This window comes from Salvelinus namaycush, chromosome 1 (genome assembly GCF_016432855.1).
Source record: "Salvelinus namaycush isolate Seneca chromosome 1, SaNama_1.0, whole genome shotgun sequence".
Lineage (NCBI taxonomy): Eukaryota > Metazoa > Chordata > Actinopteri > Salmoniformes > Salmonidae > Salvelinus > Salvelinus namaycush.
In genome coordinates, this window is record NC_052307.1 from 73,936,104 (window position 1) to 73,954,184 (window position 18,081).

At 41.4% G+C, this 18,081-nt stretch overlaps 1 protein-coding gene across 1 annotated transcript in view; it reads left to right on the forward strand.

Annotated features, from left to right (window-relative positions):
* The window catches only part of adamtsl5 (ADAMTS like 5), a 70,093-nt gene that overhangs the window by 49,205 nt on the left and 2,807 nt on the right, over positions 1 to 18,081 (forward strand). Inside the window, exons 8-11 of the mRNA XM_038994638.1 lie at positions 9,042 to 9,128; positions 10,814 to 10,977; positions 12,958 to 13,156; positions 16,531 to 16,671. Coding sequence (XP_038850566.1) covers positions 9,042 to 9,128; positions 10,814 to 10,977; positions 12,958 to 13,156; positions 16,531 to 16,671 — 591 coding nt within the window. The remainder of the gene's footprint in view (positions 1 to 9,041; positions 9,129 to 10,813; positions 10,978 to 12,957; positions 13,157 to 16,530; positions 16,672 to 18,081) is intronic.

Below are 18,081 nucleotides of genomic sequence, written 5' to 3' on the forward strand. Positions count from 1 at the left end.
TACCAAATACATCTAGATCAGTTTCATAACTCTACAGCCCTGTGGTGATCTACCAAATATATCTAGATCAGTTTCATAACTCTACAGCCCTGTGCAGATCTACCAAATACATCTAGATCAGTTTCATAACTCTACAGCCCTGTGCAGATCTACCAAATACATCTAGATCAGTTTCATATCTCTACAGCCCTGTGGTGATCTACCAAATACATCTAGATCAGTTTCATAACTCTACAGCCCTGTGCAGATCTACCAAATACATCTAGATCAGTTTCATAACTCTACAGCCCTGTGCAGATCTACCAAATACATCTAGATCAGTTTCATAACTCTACATCCCTGTGGTGATCTACCAAATATATCTAGATCAGTTTCATAACTCTACAGCCCTGTGGTGATCTACCAAATACATCTAGATCAGTTTCATAACTCTACAGCCCTGTGGTGATCTACCAAATACATCTAGATCAGTTTCATAACTCTACAGCCCTGTGGTGATCTACCAAATACATCTAGATCAGTTTCATAACTCTACAGCCCTGTGCAGATCTACCAAATACATCTAGATCAGTTTCATAACTCTACAGCCCTGTGCAGATCTACCAAATATATCTAGATCAGTTTCATAACTCTACAGCCCTGTGCAGATCTACCAAATACATCTAGATCAGTTTCATAACTCTACAGCCCTGTGCAGATCTACCAAATACACCTAGATCAGTTTCATAACTCTACAGCCCTGTGGTGATCTACCAAATACATCTAGATCAGTTTCATAACTCTACAGCCCTGTGGTGATCTACCAAATACATCTAGATCCGTTTCATAACTCTACATCCCTGTGCAGATCTACCAAATACATCTAGATCAGTTTCATAACTCTACAGCCCTGTGCAGATCTACCAAATACATCTAGATCAGTTTCATAACTCTACAGCCCTGTGGTGATCTACCAAATACATCTAGATCAGTTTCATATCTCTACAGCCCTGTGCAGATCTACCAAATACATCTAGATCAGTTTCATAACTCTACAGCCCTGTGCAGATCTACCAAATACATCTAGATCAGTTTCATATCTCTACAGCCCTGTGCAGATCTACCAAATACATCTAGATCAGTTTCATAACTCTACAGCCCTGTGGTGATCTACCAAATACATCTAGATCAGTTTCATAACTCTACAGCCCTGTGCAGATCTACCAAATACATCTAGATCAGTTTCATAACTCTACAGCCCTGTGGTGATCTACCAAATATATCTAGATCAGTTTCATAACTCTACAGCCCTGTGGTGATCTACCAAATACATCTAGATCAGTTTCATAACTCTACAGCCCTGTGCAGATCTACCAAATACATCTAGATCAGTTTCATAACTCTACAGCCCTGTGCAGATCTACCAAATACATCTAGATCAGTTTCATAACTCTACAGCCCTGTGCAGATCTACCAAATACATCTAGATCAGTTTCATAACTCTACAGCCCTGTGGTGATCTACCAAATACATCTAGATCAGTTTCATAACTCTACATCCCTGTGCAGATCTACCAAATACATCTAGATCAGTTTCATAACTCTACAGCCCTGTGCAGATCTACCAAATACATCTAGATCAGTTTCATAACTCTACAGCCCTGTGCAGAGCTACCAAATACATCTAGATCAGTTTCATAACTCTACAGCCCTGTGCAGATCTACCAAATACATCTAGATCAGTTTCATAACTCTACAGCCCTGTGGTGGTCTACCAAATACATCTAGATCAGTTTCATAACTCTACAGCCCTGTGCAGATCTACCAAATACATCTAGATCAGTTTCATAACTCTACAGCCCTGTGCAGAGCTACCAAATACATCTAGATCAGTTTCATATCTCTACAGCCCTGTGGTGATCTACCAAATATATCTAGATCAGTTTCATAACTCTACAGCCCTGTGCAGATCTACCAAATACATCTAGATCAGTTTCATAACTCTACAGCCCTGTGCAGAGCTACCAAATACATCTAGATCAGTTTCATATCTCTACAGCCCTGTGGTGATCTACCAAATATATCTAGATCAGTTTCATAACTCTACAGCCCTGTGCAGATCTACCAAATACATCTAGATCAGTTTCATAACTCTACAGCCCTGTGCAGATCTACCAAATACATCTAGATCAGTTTCATAACTCTACATCCCTGTGGTGATCTACCAAATATATCTAGATCAGTTTCATAACTCTACAGCCCTGTGGTGATCTACCAAATACATCTAGATCAGTTTCATAACTCTACAGCCCTGTGGTGATCTACCAAATACATCTAGATCAGTTTCATAACTCTACAGCCCTGTGGTGATCTACCAAATACATCTAGATCAGTTTCATAACTCTACAGCCCTGTGCAGATCTACCAAATACATCTAGATCAGTTTCATAACTCTACAGCCCTGTGCAGATCTACCAAATATATCTAGATCAGTTTCATAACTCTACAGCCCTGTGCAGATCTACCAAATACATCTAGATCAGTTTCATAACTCTACAGCCCTGTGCAGATCTACCAAATACACCTAGATCAGTTTCATAACTCTACAGCCCTGTGGTGATCTACCAAATACATCTAGATCAGTTTCATAACTCTACAGCCCTGTGGTGATCTACCAAATACATCTAGATCCGTTTCATAACTCTACATCCCTGTGCAGATCTACCAAATACATCTAGATCAGTTTCATAACTCTACATCCCTGTGCAGATCTACCAAATACATCTAGATCAGTTTCATAACTCTACAGCCCTGTGGTGATCTACCAAATACATCTAGATCAGTTTCATAACTCTACATCCCTGTGCAGATCTACCAAATACATCTAGATCAGTTTCATAACTCTACAGCCCTGTGCAGATCTACCAAATACATCTAGATCAGTTTCATATCTCTACAGCCCTGTGCAGATCTACCAAATACATCTAGATCAGTTTCATAACTCTACAGCCCTGTGGTGATCTACCAAATACATCTAGATCAGTTTCATAACTCTACAGCCCTGTGCAGATCTACCAAATACATCTAGATCAGTTTCATAACTCTACAGCCCTGTGGTGATCTACCAAATATATCTAGATCAGTTTCATAACTCTACAGCCCTGTGGTGATCTACCAAATACATCTAGATCAGTTTCATAACTCTACAGCCCTGTGCAGATCTACCAAATACATCTAGATCAGTTTCATAACTCTACAGCCCTGTGCAGATCTACCAAATACATCTAGATCAGTTTCATAACTCTACAGCCCTGTGCAGATCTACCAAATACATCTAGATCAGTTTCATAACTCTACAGCCCTGTGGTGATCTACCAAATACATCTAGATCAGTTTCATAACTCTACATCCCTGTGCAGATCTACCAAATACATCTAGATCAGTTTCATAACTCTACAGCCCTGTGCAGATCTACCAAATACATCTAGATCAGTTTCATAACTCTACAGCCCTGTGCAGAGCTACCAAATACATCTAGATCAGTTTCATAACTCTACAGCCCTGTGGTGATCTACCAAATACACCTAGATCAGTTTCATAACTCTACAGCCCTGTGGTGATCTACCAAATATATCTAGATCAGTTTCATAACTCTACAGCCCTGTGGTGATCTACCAAATACATCTAGATCAGTTTCATAACTCTACAGCCCTGTGGTGATCTACCAAATACATCTAGATCAGTTTCATAACTCTACAGCCCTGTGCAGAGCTACCAAATACATCTAGATCAGTTTCATAACTCTACAGCCCTGTGCAGATCTACCAAATACATCTAGATCAGTTTCATAACTCTACAGCCCTGTGGTGATCTACCAAATACATCTAGATCAGTTTCATAACTCTACAGCCCTGTGCAGATCTACCAAATACATCTAGATCAGTTTCATAACTCTACAGCCCTGTGGTGATCTACCAAATACATCTAGATCAGTTTCATAACTCTACATCCCTGTGCAGATCTACCAAATACATCTAGATCAGTTTCATAACTCTACAGCCCTGTGCAGATCTACCAAATACATCTAGATCAGTTTCATAACTCTACAGCCCTGTGGTGATCTACCAAATACATCTAGATCAGTTTCATAACTCTACAGCCCTGTGGTGATCTACCAAATACATCTAGATCAGTTTCATAACTCTACAGCCCTGTGGTGATCTACCAAATACATCTAGATCAGTTTCATAACTCTACAGCCCTGTGGTGATCTACCAAATACATCTAGATCAGTTTCATAACTCTACAGCCCTGTGCAGATCTACCAAATACATCTAGATCAGTTTCATAACTCTACATCCCTGTGGTGTAGAGCTGACGTAAGGAGAGACGAGACAAAACTAGACAGTTTAATAATTTTGTGTTGTAGAACAGCTGATTTACTCCAGCTCTTCACACAACATGGCAAAATCTTTGCGATCCGACGGAATTCATTCATTTTCAATGGAGACCGTCTGAACCATAGAGAAAGATAGAGGACTGGATGGATATAACCAGTCCGCACCACTGCATTGCATCTGCTGCAGTAGGAAGTGGTGTTTTGATAAAAGTTTGCATGAGTTGGATTTGTCCTACTTTTGCTTTGATTTTGGCCATGCTACAACCACCAAAATTTGAATTAAAAGCTATTTCATGGCATTTTTAACAGTACAGTACCTACTAACTCGAAACAAGTACAGCCACACAGTGATGTTAGCTTGCATAGAAAACGTTTTTGGTTTTTAGATGTTGCTAGATGTTTGTTTGAACGAGGAAGTCCTGAACACAGCTGAACTTATTAAGGGTAGTCCGGGATCTGCAGGCCTTTGTTCTAGCCCGGCACTAACACACGAGATTCATTAAAAAAACTCTAACTCAGGTTCATAACTAAGTCTTTTGCTGAACCATAGAGATAGATAGAGGACTCTAAATGGATATAACCCGTTTTAGCATGGACATTGCAATTGAGGGCTTCCACCGTTTTAAACTAGCCAATGATTAGAGCATTGTCTTCAAATTGGCTAGCCTATGGTTAGGAAAGGGCTTTAAAGCGGCAATCTACAGTAAAAACAATAACAAAGCGTTCTTCCTGCCCCTGGTTCAGTAAACAGCAGAGGGACGGGGCTGCAGAAATGAACCACTCTCAAATTCATAGATAAAGCTATGGATGCAAGGACTGACCATCCATGATATCAACATTATAGTTTTAACCAAGTTTTGAGGCCATATGGTGTTTTAACATTTTCTTTGTTTACAAACGTTGGAGTAAAACAAGCTTATATTTTGTGTTCTGATAGGGTAGGACGGATGAAGTAAGTTCATGAGGCATTTATAAGTTCAGTGGGTACATTTAATTTATAAGTAAAAAAAAAAATTATGTAGCAACTGCTGATTGCCCCTTTAAGCTATACCACCGCAATCTAGTGACCAAAATAAATGAATTTCACACAATATTCGGTTCAGGACTCAGGGTTACAGGTGGCGGTAAATCACCATATTAGCTTTACGCTTTCTTCAAACACAAAATAATAAGAAAATGGACCAGTTTAAAATAGCACTATAACTCTTAATTCATACACAGCTTTAATCTCAGAGACCTAAAATTGTCAAAACAAGAGTAACGGAATCTCAGTCCCATAGAAAAAATACGATGAATAGGGTAGTCTTGCTGCTCGCTTTAGACACACCAGCAGCAGGGGGACCACAGAGATGTTGACTGCTTTCGACCAACTAGTGAAATATCACTCTCTAAATGAATGGTTCATGCTTTTGGCTCGATGGTGAAATATCCCTCTTTGGTTTGAAATGTTAACCATTAATAAACTGTCTGTAAATCATGATATAATCCTAATTTAGTTATCATTAATGAGTAAATTAATATGTATGTATTAACTATTTGCTATGAGAATATATAAACTCCACAAAAAAAGAAACGTCCCTTTTGAGGACCCTGTCTTTCAAAGATAATTTGTAAAAATCCAAATAACTTCACAGATCTTCATTGTAAAGGGTTTAAACGCTGTTTCCCAAGCTTGTTCAATGAACCATAAACAATTAATGAACATGCACCTGTGGAACTGTCTTATGGCTGCAATCCCGTTAACGGGATGATATGAAAACAGCCAGTGAAAGTGCAGGGCGCCAAATTCAAACAACAGAAATCTCATAATTAAAATTTCTCAAACATACATGTATCTTATACCATTTTAAAGGTAATCTTGTTGTTAATCCCACAAGTGTCCGATTTCAAATAGGCTTTTCAGCGAAAGCACCACAAACGATTATGTTAGGTCACCGCAAAATCACAGACAAACACAGTCATTTTTCCAGCCAAAGACAGGAGTCATAAAAAGCACAAATAGAGATAAAATTAATCACTAACCTTTGATGATCTTCATCAGATGACACTCATAGGACTTCATGTTACACAATACATATATGTTTTGTTCGATAAAGCTCATATTTATATCCAAAAACCTCAGTTTACATTGGCGCCATGTTCAGAAATGCCTCCAAAATATCCGGAGAAATTGCAGAGAGCCACGTCAAATAACATAAATACTCATCATAAACTTTGATGAAAGATACATGTTTTACATAGAATTAAAGATACACTTGTTCTTAATGCAACCGCTGTGTCAGATTTCAAAAAGCTTTACGGCAAAAGCACAATATTCAATAATCTGAGAACAGCGTTCAGCCACAAAAGGAAGCCATACAGCCAAATTGTGCAGTCAACAAAACTCATAATAAGCATTATAAATCTTCACTTACCTTTGCTGATCTTCGTCGGAATGCACTCCCAGGACTCCCACTTCGACAAGAAATGTTCGTTTTGTTCGGTAATGTCCATCATTTATGTCCAAATAGCTATTTTTGTTAACGTGTTTGGTAAACAAATCCAAAGTCAGGAAGCGCGTTCACTAAAAGCAGACGAAATGTCAAAAAGTTCCGTAACAGTCAGTAGAAACATGTCAAACGATGTATTGAATCAATCATTAGAATGTTTTTAACATAAATCTTCAATAAAGTTCCAACCGGAGAATTACATTGACTTCAGTCATGTGAACGCGCATGGTCAGAGCATGGCCAGGTCATGGTAGACCTGACTATTTCCTGTCTCCTTCGGCCCCACTTCACAGTAAAGGCATCAGACAAGGTTCTACAGACTGTTGACATCTAGTGGAAGCCGTAGGAAGTGCAAACTCGTCCATATCCCACTGTGTGTTCAATAGGGGCTGTGTTGAAAATCGACCAACCTCAGAATTCCCACTTCCTGTTTGGATTTTTTCTCAGGTTTTTGCCTCCCATATGAGTTCTGTTATACTCACAGACATCATTCAAACAGTTTTAGAAACTTCAGAGTGTTTTCTATCCAATACGAATAATAATATGCATATATTAGCAACTGGGACTGAGGAGCAGGCAGCTTACTATGGGCACGTCTGTGCACCTTTCATCCAAGCTACTCAATACTGCCCCTGCAGCCATAAGAAGCTTTAGACACTAACAGCTTACGGACGGTAGGCAATTAAGGTCACAGTTATGAAAACTTAGGACACTAAAGAGGCCTTTCTAATGACTAAAACACCAAAAGAAAGATGCCCAGGGTCCCTGCTTATTTGCGTGAACGTGCCTTAGGCATGCTGCAAGGAGGCATGAGGGCTGCAGATGTGGCCAGGGCAATAAATTGCAATGTCTGTACTGTGAGACGCCTAAGACAGGGAGACAGGACGGACAACTGATCGTCCTCGCAGTGGCAGACCACGTGTAACAACACATTCACAGGATCGGTACATCTGAATATCACACCTGCAGCACAGGTACAGGATAGCAACAACAACTGCCCGAATTACACCAGGAACGCACAATCTCTCCATCAGTGCTCAGACTGTCCGCAATAGGCTGAGAGAGGCTGGACTGAGTTCGGTGGGTTTGTGCCCATAGGCAACAACGTCGCCTATGGGCACAAACCCACCGTCACTGGACCAGACAGAACTGGCAAAAAGTGCTTTTCACTGATGAGTCGCGGTTTTGTCTCACCAGGGGTGATGATCGGATTCGTGTTTATCGTCGAAGGAATGAGTGTTACACCAAGGCCTGTACTCTGGAGCGGGATCGATTTGGAGGTGGAGGGTCCGTCATGGTCTGGGGCGGTGTGTCACAGCATCATCGGACTGAGCTTGTTGTCATTGCAGGCAATCTCCATGCTGTGCGTTACAGGGAAGACCTCCTCCCTCATGTGGTACCCTTCCTGCAGGCTCATCCTGACATGACCCTCCAGCATGACAATGCCACCAGCCATACTGCTCGTTCTGTGCGGGATTTCCTTCAAGACAGGAATGTCAGTGTTCTGCCATGGCCAGCGAAGAGCCCGGATCTCAATCCCATTGAGCACGTCTGGGACCTGTTGGATCAGTGGGTGAGGGCTAGGGCCATTCCCCCAGAAATGTCCGGGAACTTGCAGGTGCCTTGGTGGAAGAGTGGGGTAACATCTCACAGCAAGAACTGGCAAATCTGGTGCAGACCATGAGGAGGAGATGCATTGCAGTACTTAATGCAGCTGGTGGCCACACCAGATACTGACTGTTACTTTTGATTTTGATCCCCCTTTTGTTCAAGGACACATTATTCAATTTCTGTTAGTCACATATCTGTTGAACTTGTTCAGTTTATGTCTCAGTTTTGAATCATGTTATGTTCATACAAATATTTACACATGTTAAGTTTGTGGAAAATAAAAGCAGTTGACAGTGAGAGGACCTTTTTTCTGAGTTTATGTATTTACTTTAATAAAGTTTCACAAGTGTTACCCATAAGAATATACAGTATATATTCACATATATAATATATATTTTAACAGATATATATATATATATATATTGCATATACCACATACTGCACCACATATTGTGTTTATCTACATCATTAATGTTACCCAGTCTCTAAATGAATGGTTTATACTTGTCTCCCACTGGTGTAATATCTGTCTTAATGAATGTCTCTGTACTCTGTTGGTTATAGCGGGTCCGTTTGGGTACAATGAAGTGACCATGATCCCAGCTGGAGCTACTCACATCCGTGTTACCGATAACAGCAGGAACTATCTGGGTAAGAGATGGCTCAGCTTGACAGACGCACGCGCACACATGTACGCACACACACTGGGAATGAGCTGTCACACAAGGACAGCATCAATGTTCTGTATATCATTAACTACATACAGTACATATACAGATAGCCTCTCAGAAGTGCTGGTTTGACAGAGAATTTGCTTTGAGACCTTTTTATCATTTATCTTCTGTATGTCTGCTATGAGTTTCAACCCACCCAGCCATGGCTATAGAACTCTACCACTTCCCTGACACTTTAAGTAGCCATAATTCTGCTCTCCTCTCATTCCTGTTAGCTTACTGTTACTTCCTGGCACCAGAGACAGATACAGCTTTCTGGTTGATACCCAGCTGCACTCTGGCTGGGCTCTCCAGTCAACACAACACCCAAGGCTATCCATCTACTCTCAAACACATTTACAAGACCATAATAACGTGAATCCTGAAATGGATAATGCAGGGATCCTGAAATGGAACACTCGTAAAGGTTTAATTTGGCCATGGGGCAGGGTGGGGGAACTGGGTGCGGGAAAAGGGTGGGGGGATCTGGCCTTCTGGCAGGCAAGTGGATGTACTTGGTTAGTTCTGATTTGGTTGGAAATCCCCCCCCCCCCCCAAAAAAAAAAATTTGTTTGGCAAGGCAACTTTGTTACTTTGCTGAATTAAGAAATGTTAAATTGTATGGTTGAGGTTAATTCCATTTCAATTTAGTAAAGTGGTCCCATGGTCCCGTGTAGCTCACTTGGTAGAGCATGGCTCTTGCAACGCCAGGGTTGTGGGTTTGATTCCCACGCAGGACCAGTACAAAAAAATGTATGCACTCACTACTCTAAGTCACTTTGGATAAAAGAGTCTGCTAAATGACTTAAATGTAAGTAGAAATTCCAACTCAGGACCTTCTGAGTGGCGCAGCGGTCGAAGGAACTGCATCGCAGTAATTGAGGCGTCACTTCTGACCCGGGTTCAATCCCAGGCTGTGTCACAACCGGCCGTGACCGGGAGTCCCATAGGGCGGCACACAATTGGCCCAGTGTTGCCCGGGTTAGGGGAGGGTTTGGCCGGGGGGGCTTTACTTGGCTCATCTAGCGACTCATTGTTGTGGCTGGCCGGGCACCTGCAGGCTGACTTCGGTCGTCAGTTCAACGGTGTTTCCTCCGACACATTGGTGCTGCTGGCTTCCAGGTTAAGTGGGCGGGTGTTAAGAAGCGCTGTTTGGCGGGTCATGTTTCCTCCGACACATTGGTGCTGCTGGCTTCCGGGTTAAGTGGGCGGGTGTTAAGAAGCGCTGTTTGGCGGGTCATGTTTCCTCCGACACATCGGTGCTGCTGGCTTCCGGGTTAAGTGGGCGGGTGTTAAGAAGCGCTGTTTGGCGGGTCATGTTTCAGAGGATGCATTACTCGACTTTCACCTCTACCGAGCCTGTTGGAAAGTTGCAGCAATGAGACAAGATCGTAATTGGATATGACTAAATTGGAGAGAAAAAATCCACCTCAAATTTCCCTCATTCCTCAATTGCGATTTCTGAATTGACTGAAAAGGAATTGACCCCAACCGTAGCATAATTCAATCAAACACTCTATACATATTATCATCACGAAGCCAATTTCAGTCACACTTCACCAATCAGCATTGAAGACCAGACACATTCCCTACCTTCATTCAATCCTTCTTTTCTCCCTCCAGCGCTCCAGAACGGGCGTTCCCAATTTGTCATTAATGGGAACTGGAAGATCAGTGTTCCTGGGGAGTACAGCGTAGCGGGAACCAAGCTCCTGTACAAGCGCTCTGTGGACACCTGGGAAAGCTTTGAGGTCCCTGGACCCACTATGGAGGACCTGCACGTCATGGTCAGTCTGGTCAAAGTTATGAGGGACAGGAGCCGCAATGCAATAACTATACTGAACAAAAATATCATCGCAACATGCAACAATTTCATTGATTTTTACTGAGTAACAGTTCATATGAGGAAATCAGTCAATTGAAATCGATTCATTAGGCCCTAATCTATGGATTTCACGTGACGGGGAGTACAAGAAAAATGGGCCTCACAATAGGCCTCAGGATCTTGTTAAGGTATTTTTATGCATTCAAATTGCATTGATAAAATGCTATTGTGTTCAATGTAGCTTATGCCTGTCCATACCTTAACCCCACCGCCACCATGGGGCAGTCTGTTCACATCAGCCAACTGCTCACCCACACAACGACATATACGTGATCTGTGGTTGGGAGGCCGGTTGGACGTACTACCAAATTCTCTAAAACGACATTGGAAGCAGCTTATGGTAGAGATATTAACGTTACATTCTCTGGCAACAGCTCTGGTGGGCATTCGTGCAGTCAACATGCCAATTGCACGCACCTTCAAAACTTGAGACATTTGTGGCATTGTGTTGTGTGACAGAACTGCACATTTTAGAGTGGCCTTTTATTGTCCCCAGCACAAGGTGCACTTGTGTAATGATCATGCTGTTTAATAATCTTCTTGATATGCCACACCTGTCAGGTGGATGGATTATCTTGACAAAGGAAAAATGCCCACTAACAGGGATGTAAACAAATTTGTGCACAACATTTTTGAGAAATAAGCTTTTTGTGTGTATGGAACATTTCTGAGATGTTTTATTTCAGCTCATGTAACATGGGACCAACACTTTACATGTTGTGTTTACTGTATATTTTTGTTCAGTGTATATAGAGACTGCAAACTAACCTCACTAATTAAGGTACACAATGATAGCTTTGTTAGTATACTTGTTCAACCCCCTAGTTTTGTCGCACCTAGACTACTGTTCAGTAGTGTGGTCAGGTGCCACAAAGAGGGACTTATGAAAAGTACAATTGGCTCATAACAAGGCAGCACGTCTGGCCATTAAAAGTACATGGGGAGCTGACGTTAATGATATGCATGTCAATCTCTCATGGCTCAAAGTGGAAGAGAGATTGACTTCATCACTACTTGTTTTTGTAAGAAGTGTTTACAAGCTGAATGTACCCAGCACACAGATCGGACACCCATGCATACCCCACAAGACATACCACCAGAGGTCTCTTCACAGTCCCCAAGTCCAGAACAGACTATGGGAGGTGCACAGTACTACATAGAGCCATGACTACATGGAACTCTATTCCACATCAGGTAACTGATGCAAGCAGTAGAATCAGATTTTAAAAAACAGCTAAAAATACACCTTATGGAACCATGCAGACTGTGAAGAGACACCCACACAGGTACAGACACATGCATATGCACACACGCTAGCATACTCTCTCTACACACACGTACATTGTAATATTGTGGTATTATACATTTTGTATTGTAGATATTTAGTGGTGTAATACTGTTATATGATAAACTGTTTTATGTGTAATGTAAGTGCCTTAATGTGTTTGGACCATAGGAAGAGTAGCTGCTACCTTGGCAGCAGCTAATGGGGATCCCTAATAATTACAAATACAAAACGCCAATTTAGCAGAACTATTCAGTCTCCTCTCCTATATGTAACTGACGTATATTTTCTTAACGTGTTGTCTTCCATTTGTTATATTTTTTCAGTATATTGTTGGTATTGACAGTTCTAAACTGGGTGGTTCGCGCCCTGAATACTGATTGGCTGACAGCCGTGGTATATCAGAACGTATACCACGGGTATGACAAAACATTTATTTTTATTGGTCTAATTACATTGGTAACCAGTTTATAATAGCAATAAGGCACCTCTGGGGTTTGTGTTATATGACCAATATTGCTTAAAATATACCAGGTATTATAAAACAATATATATTAAAATATATATCCGTTGTACACTGTGTGGTTGTGTCTGCAGGTGTTGGTGACAGACAGGAACCCGGGGATAGAATACGAGTATTGGCTCCCTCCAGACCGCTATGCTCTGTTCCATGGCAGGAGGAGTCAGCTACGCCAGCCTCACCACACTGCTAGCTACATCCCCTGGGATCACCCCACCACTACTACTACCACTACTACTACTAGGTCTCCCCCTGTCACCACAAGACCCTACTGGGGTAAGACCGCTGACCATTGTTAAAGGGGTAGTTCGACCAAATTAAAATAACATTTTGTTTCCTTACCTTGTAAGAAGTCTAAGGACAAAATGCAATCCAGGTTTTGGGTTTGTTTACCTAGGCACTGTCACCAACCGCTAACTTAGCTAGCTAGCATTTTCTAAGCAAAAGCCAATGGACGTCAATGTACCCATTATTAACATGTGTTAAATTTCATGTCCAAAATGTCCATTTAATGTGATGTATGCATTCACATGGGAAAACCTGCCCCTGGTTTCATTCATCCTCTGTTTGTGTGACTGAAGTTTAATACATGATGAATGGATGGATACGGAAGATGGATGGATGGATGGATAGATACAGAAGATGGATGGATGGGTGGATAGATACGGAAGATGGATGGATAGATACGATGGATGGATGGATGAATACGGAAGATGTATACATATGGATGAATACGGAAGATGGATGAATACGGAAGATGGATGGATACGGAAGGTGGATGGATGGATACGGAAGATGGATGGATACGGAAGATGGATGGATGGATACGGAAGATGGATGGATGGATACGGAAGATGGATGGATGGATACGGAAGATTGATAGATAGGGCTGATGGATGGATGGATACGGAAGATGGATGGATACGGAAGATGGATAGATACGGAAGATGGATAGATACGGAAGATGGATAGATACGGAAGATGGATGGATACGGAAGATGGATAGATACGGAAGATGGATAGATACGGAAGATTGATAGATAGGGCTGATGGATAGACACGGAAGATGGATAGATAGATGGATCTAAACATTATTGCAAGGGGTAAAAATAATCTGCACATTACGACAAGCTCTACAATGTAAAATTAATAAATGTTTATTTGAATGTTTTTAATATTTTCAGATCTCACTGCCTCCAGTACAGCAGAGGTACTGCCAGATCTCAAAATATTCAAATAGTTTTTTTTAACATTTCATTTTTTTTAATGAATATTACTAACAACAACAAAGGTAACACATTTTGGCCAAAGGATCTGTGGTATAAGTTTAGAAGGTGTAATACAACACAATGTAATATTATTAATCTATAATGTTTGTTCATAACCCTGGACAACATGGACCTGGGAGGCTGACAGGGACCCCAGTTTGAAAACCCCTAACCTACAAAATGCCCCACAGACTGGGCCTTGCTAATGTGCAGCAAATGTCTTCTGGAATGTTTTATTACATCCGTTTATATAAGAGGGGAATTATTAACTGCAAACTCAATCATAGGCTTATAATCAGTGTTGTATTTCTAATTAATTGGCCCTGGTTAGAAGGTAACCAACATTCAGTAGTAATCATTATATTTGTCCTATATAACTGCAAAGTGGACTTTGATCCAAAACTGAATACACTGTGCTGACCTGCTATACTTTGATCTGTACCTGGCTGAAAATAACAGATAAAGCCAAGGCATGAAGTTTCTGGAGTGGAATGTCCCCCTCTTATCTTAGAAGTGTTTAGTGATAACGCTCCTAATCCCAAAACCCACCGCATATTCCATGCTGAGATAGTGGTGCTTGGTACAATACCATAGTTTTGACTGATTTCTGTGTACTGCTCAACAAAGCAATGATCTAAGACTTTAGCATCTTTTAGAATTTAGTAAACAGGTTTGATCATTTAGTAATTAATCAAGTAATTTGGTGCAGGACATAATGGGAGTAGCCTAGCACCTAGCATAGTGTTTTCTAACTGGTGGGTTGAGAAGTAGCCTAGCCCCTAGCATAGTGTTTTCTAACTGGTGGGTTGAGAAGTAGCCTAGCCCCTAGCATAGTGTTTTCTAACTGGTGGGTTGAGAAGTAGCCTAGCCCCTAGCATAGTGTTTTCTAACTGGTGGGTTGAGAAGTAGCCTAGCCCCTAGCATAGTGTTTTCTAACTGGTGGGTTGAGAAGTAGTCTAGCCCCTAGCATAGTGTTTTCTAACTGGTGGGTTGAGAAGTAGCCTAGCCCCTAGCATAGTGTTTTCTAACTGGTGGGTTGAGAAGTAGTCTAGTCCCTAGCATAGTGTTTTCTAACTGGTGGGCTGAGAAGTAGCCTAGCCCCTAGCATAGTGTTTTCTAACTGGTGGGCTGAGAAGTAGCCTAGCCCCTAGCATAGTGTTTTCTAACTGGTGGGCTGAGAAGTAGCCTAGCCCCTAGCATAGTGTTTTCTAACTGGTGGGTTGAGAAGTAGTCTAGCCCCTAGCATAGTGTTTCCCAACTGGTGGGTTTAGATCCACTAAAGGGTCACGCAGTTAGTTCCTTTTGGGTCGTGGCTAAAGACTGGGTTAGGTCCAGAAACATGGTCTTATTTACCTTGTGGGTCACAGGGAGCATTGAAAGCCTTTGGGGGAGTCAAGACGAACAAAAGCGATTGCTTTTTAGCGTTTTGGAGCAGAAATCAATGATCTAAGACAATGTTTGCTCATGTCGTATCATAGTGATTTGATGCTGGACAAAAAGTCACTCTTTAGTGATTCTGTCACGCCTCCTCCCGCTCCCCCTCTGTGGCGCTCAAGGGCGCCAGGCTGCCCCTCATTACGCACACCTGTCACCATCATTACGCGCATCCGCGCTTCATTGGACTCACCTGGACTCCTTCACTTTGTTGATTGCCCCCTCTATCTCTATCTGTTCCTCAGTTGGATCTCCGTGTCAGCATTAATGTTGTTTTGTTTCCCCAGTCCAGACGCTGTTCGTGTTTTGTTTCCTGTCTATTTCATTAAATGTTCACTCCCTGTACTTGCTTCTCGTCTCCCAGGATCTGTCCTTACAGATTCTACCTAAAGAATGTCTTGGAAAGATCCCTTGCCCGAATCCTGATTCAAGATACACATGTGCTTCTCCATCGTTTGCACAAATCTCAAATCTCACATTAATGGATTATTAATGCAAAATTTAAAGGAATAGTTCAGAAATGTTACATATTTAGATATTTTTTCCCTCATCTCTTAAATGGATTGTGGTCCTCAAATAATTGTTTTCTTTAATGATTTAAAAATTATTTGGGCATGAAATGTAAAACATGCTTAACTGGGGAGATTTACTTACACAGTGCTTTGGTTAAAAAAAATGCTAATGTTAACATTTTGTTGGCAGTGGCTAGTTTAACAAAACCAAAGTGTGGATTGCAGTTACTCCTTTTCCATAGACTGCTTTTAAGGTAAGAAAACAAATATTTAATAAATATGTAAACTCGCTGAACTATCCCTTAAAGTTACGTTTGAGTTTATGTCTTGGACCCAGGTCATTTTGTTGGTCAGGTCATGAAAACTCCTGGCCCTAACTCCAAAGGCATGTTGATATTCAATAATGTAACTCACCTTTTCCCGCACTGTCCCTCAGCTCCTCCAGGTGGCTGGCCCATCAAGTCCCCTCGCCACCCAGCTCGACAACCCCCTCAACAGCCCCACCGCCCACCTGTCCTTCCCCGCCTAGAGAGGGACGAGACCAGAAGGAACCGACTACCCCAACCACCCCGAGGAGGTTTGCTCCACCTCACCTCCATCTCTCCCTCACCTAAATCTTTAACCCCTATCTCACCCCCACTCCCCTAAACCTCAACTCTCACCTTGCTCAAATGCTACAATCCTCTCTCCTCTGCCTCCCTCCTCTACTCTACTCTTTCCTTGAATCTACCCTACTCTACTCTTCCTTTAATCTGTCCTACTCTACTCTTCCTTTAATCTGTCCTACTCTATACTCTACTCTTCCTTTCATCTAGCCTACATTCTACTCTTCCTTTAATCTGTCCTACTCTCTACTCCTCCTTTAATCTGTCCTACTCTCTACTCTAATCTGTCCCACTCTCTACACTACTCTTCCTTTAATCTGTCCCACTCTCTACACTACTCTTCCTTTAATCTATCCTACTCTCTACTCTTCCTTTAATCTATCCTACTCTCTACTCTTTCTTTAATCTATCCCACTCTCTACTCTTTCCTTTTAATCTGTCCTACGCTCTACTCTTCCTTTAATCTATCCTACTCTCTACTCTACTCTTTCCTTTAATCTATCCTACTCTCTACTACCTCTACTCTTCCTTTAATCTGTCCTAATCTATAATCTTTCCTTTAATATGTCCTGCTCTCTACTACCTCTACTCTACCTTTTAATCTATCATAATCTCTACTCTTTCCTTTAATGTATCCCATGCTCTACTCTTCCTTTTAATCTGTCCTAATCTCTACTCTTTCCTTTAATGTATCCCATGCTCTACTCTTCCTTTTAATCTGTCCTACGCTCTACTCTTTCCTTTAATCTATCCTACTCTCTACTCTTCCTTTAATCTATCCTACTCTCTACTCTTCCTTTTAATCTATCCTACGCTCTACTCTTTCCTTTAATCTATCCTCCTCTCTACTCTTCCTTTAATCTGTCCTACTCTCTACTACTTCTACTCTTCCTTTAATCTGTCCTAATCTCTACTCTTCCTTTAATCTGTCCTACTCTCTACTACTTCTACTCTTCCTTTAATCTGTCCTAATCTCTACTCTTTCCTTTGATATATCCTACTCTCTACTCTTCCTTTAATCTATCCTACGCTCTACTCTTTCCTTTAATCTATCCTACGCTCTACTCTTTCCTTTAATCTATCCCACTCTCTACTCTTTCCTTTAATCTATCCTACTCTCTACTCTTTCCTTTAATCTATCCTCCTCTCTACTCTTCCTTTAATCTGTCCTAATCTCTACTCTTCCTTTAATCTATCCCACTCTCTACTCTTTCTTTTAATCTGTCCTACGCTCTACTCTTTCCTTTAATCTATCCTACTCTCTACTCTACTATCCTTAAATCCCCTATTCACTCTCAGAAACTCATCTGTGCCATCCTAAACATTGTGCAATACCCTGATATAAAAAACAATCTGTGCTCAAATCAACTCACTGCTTCTTT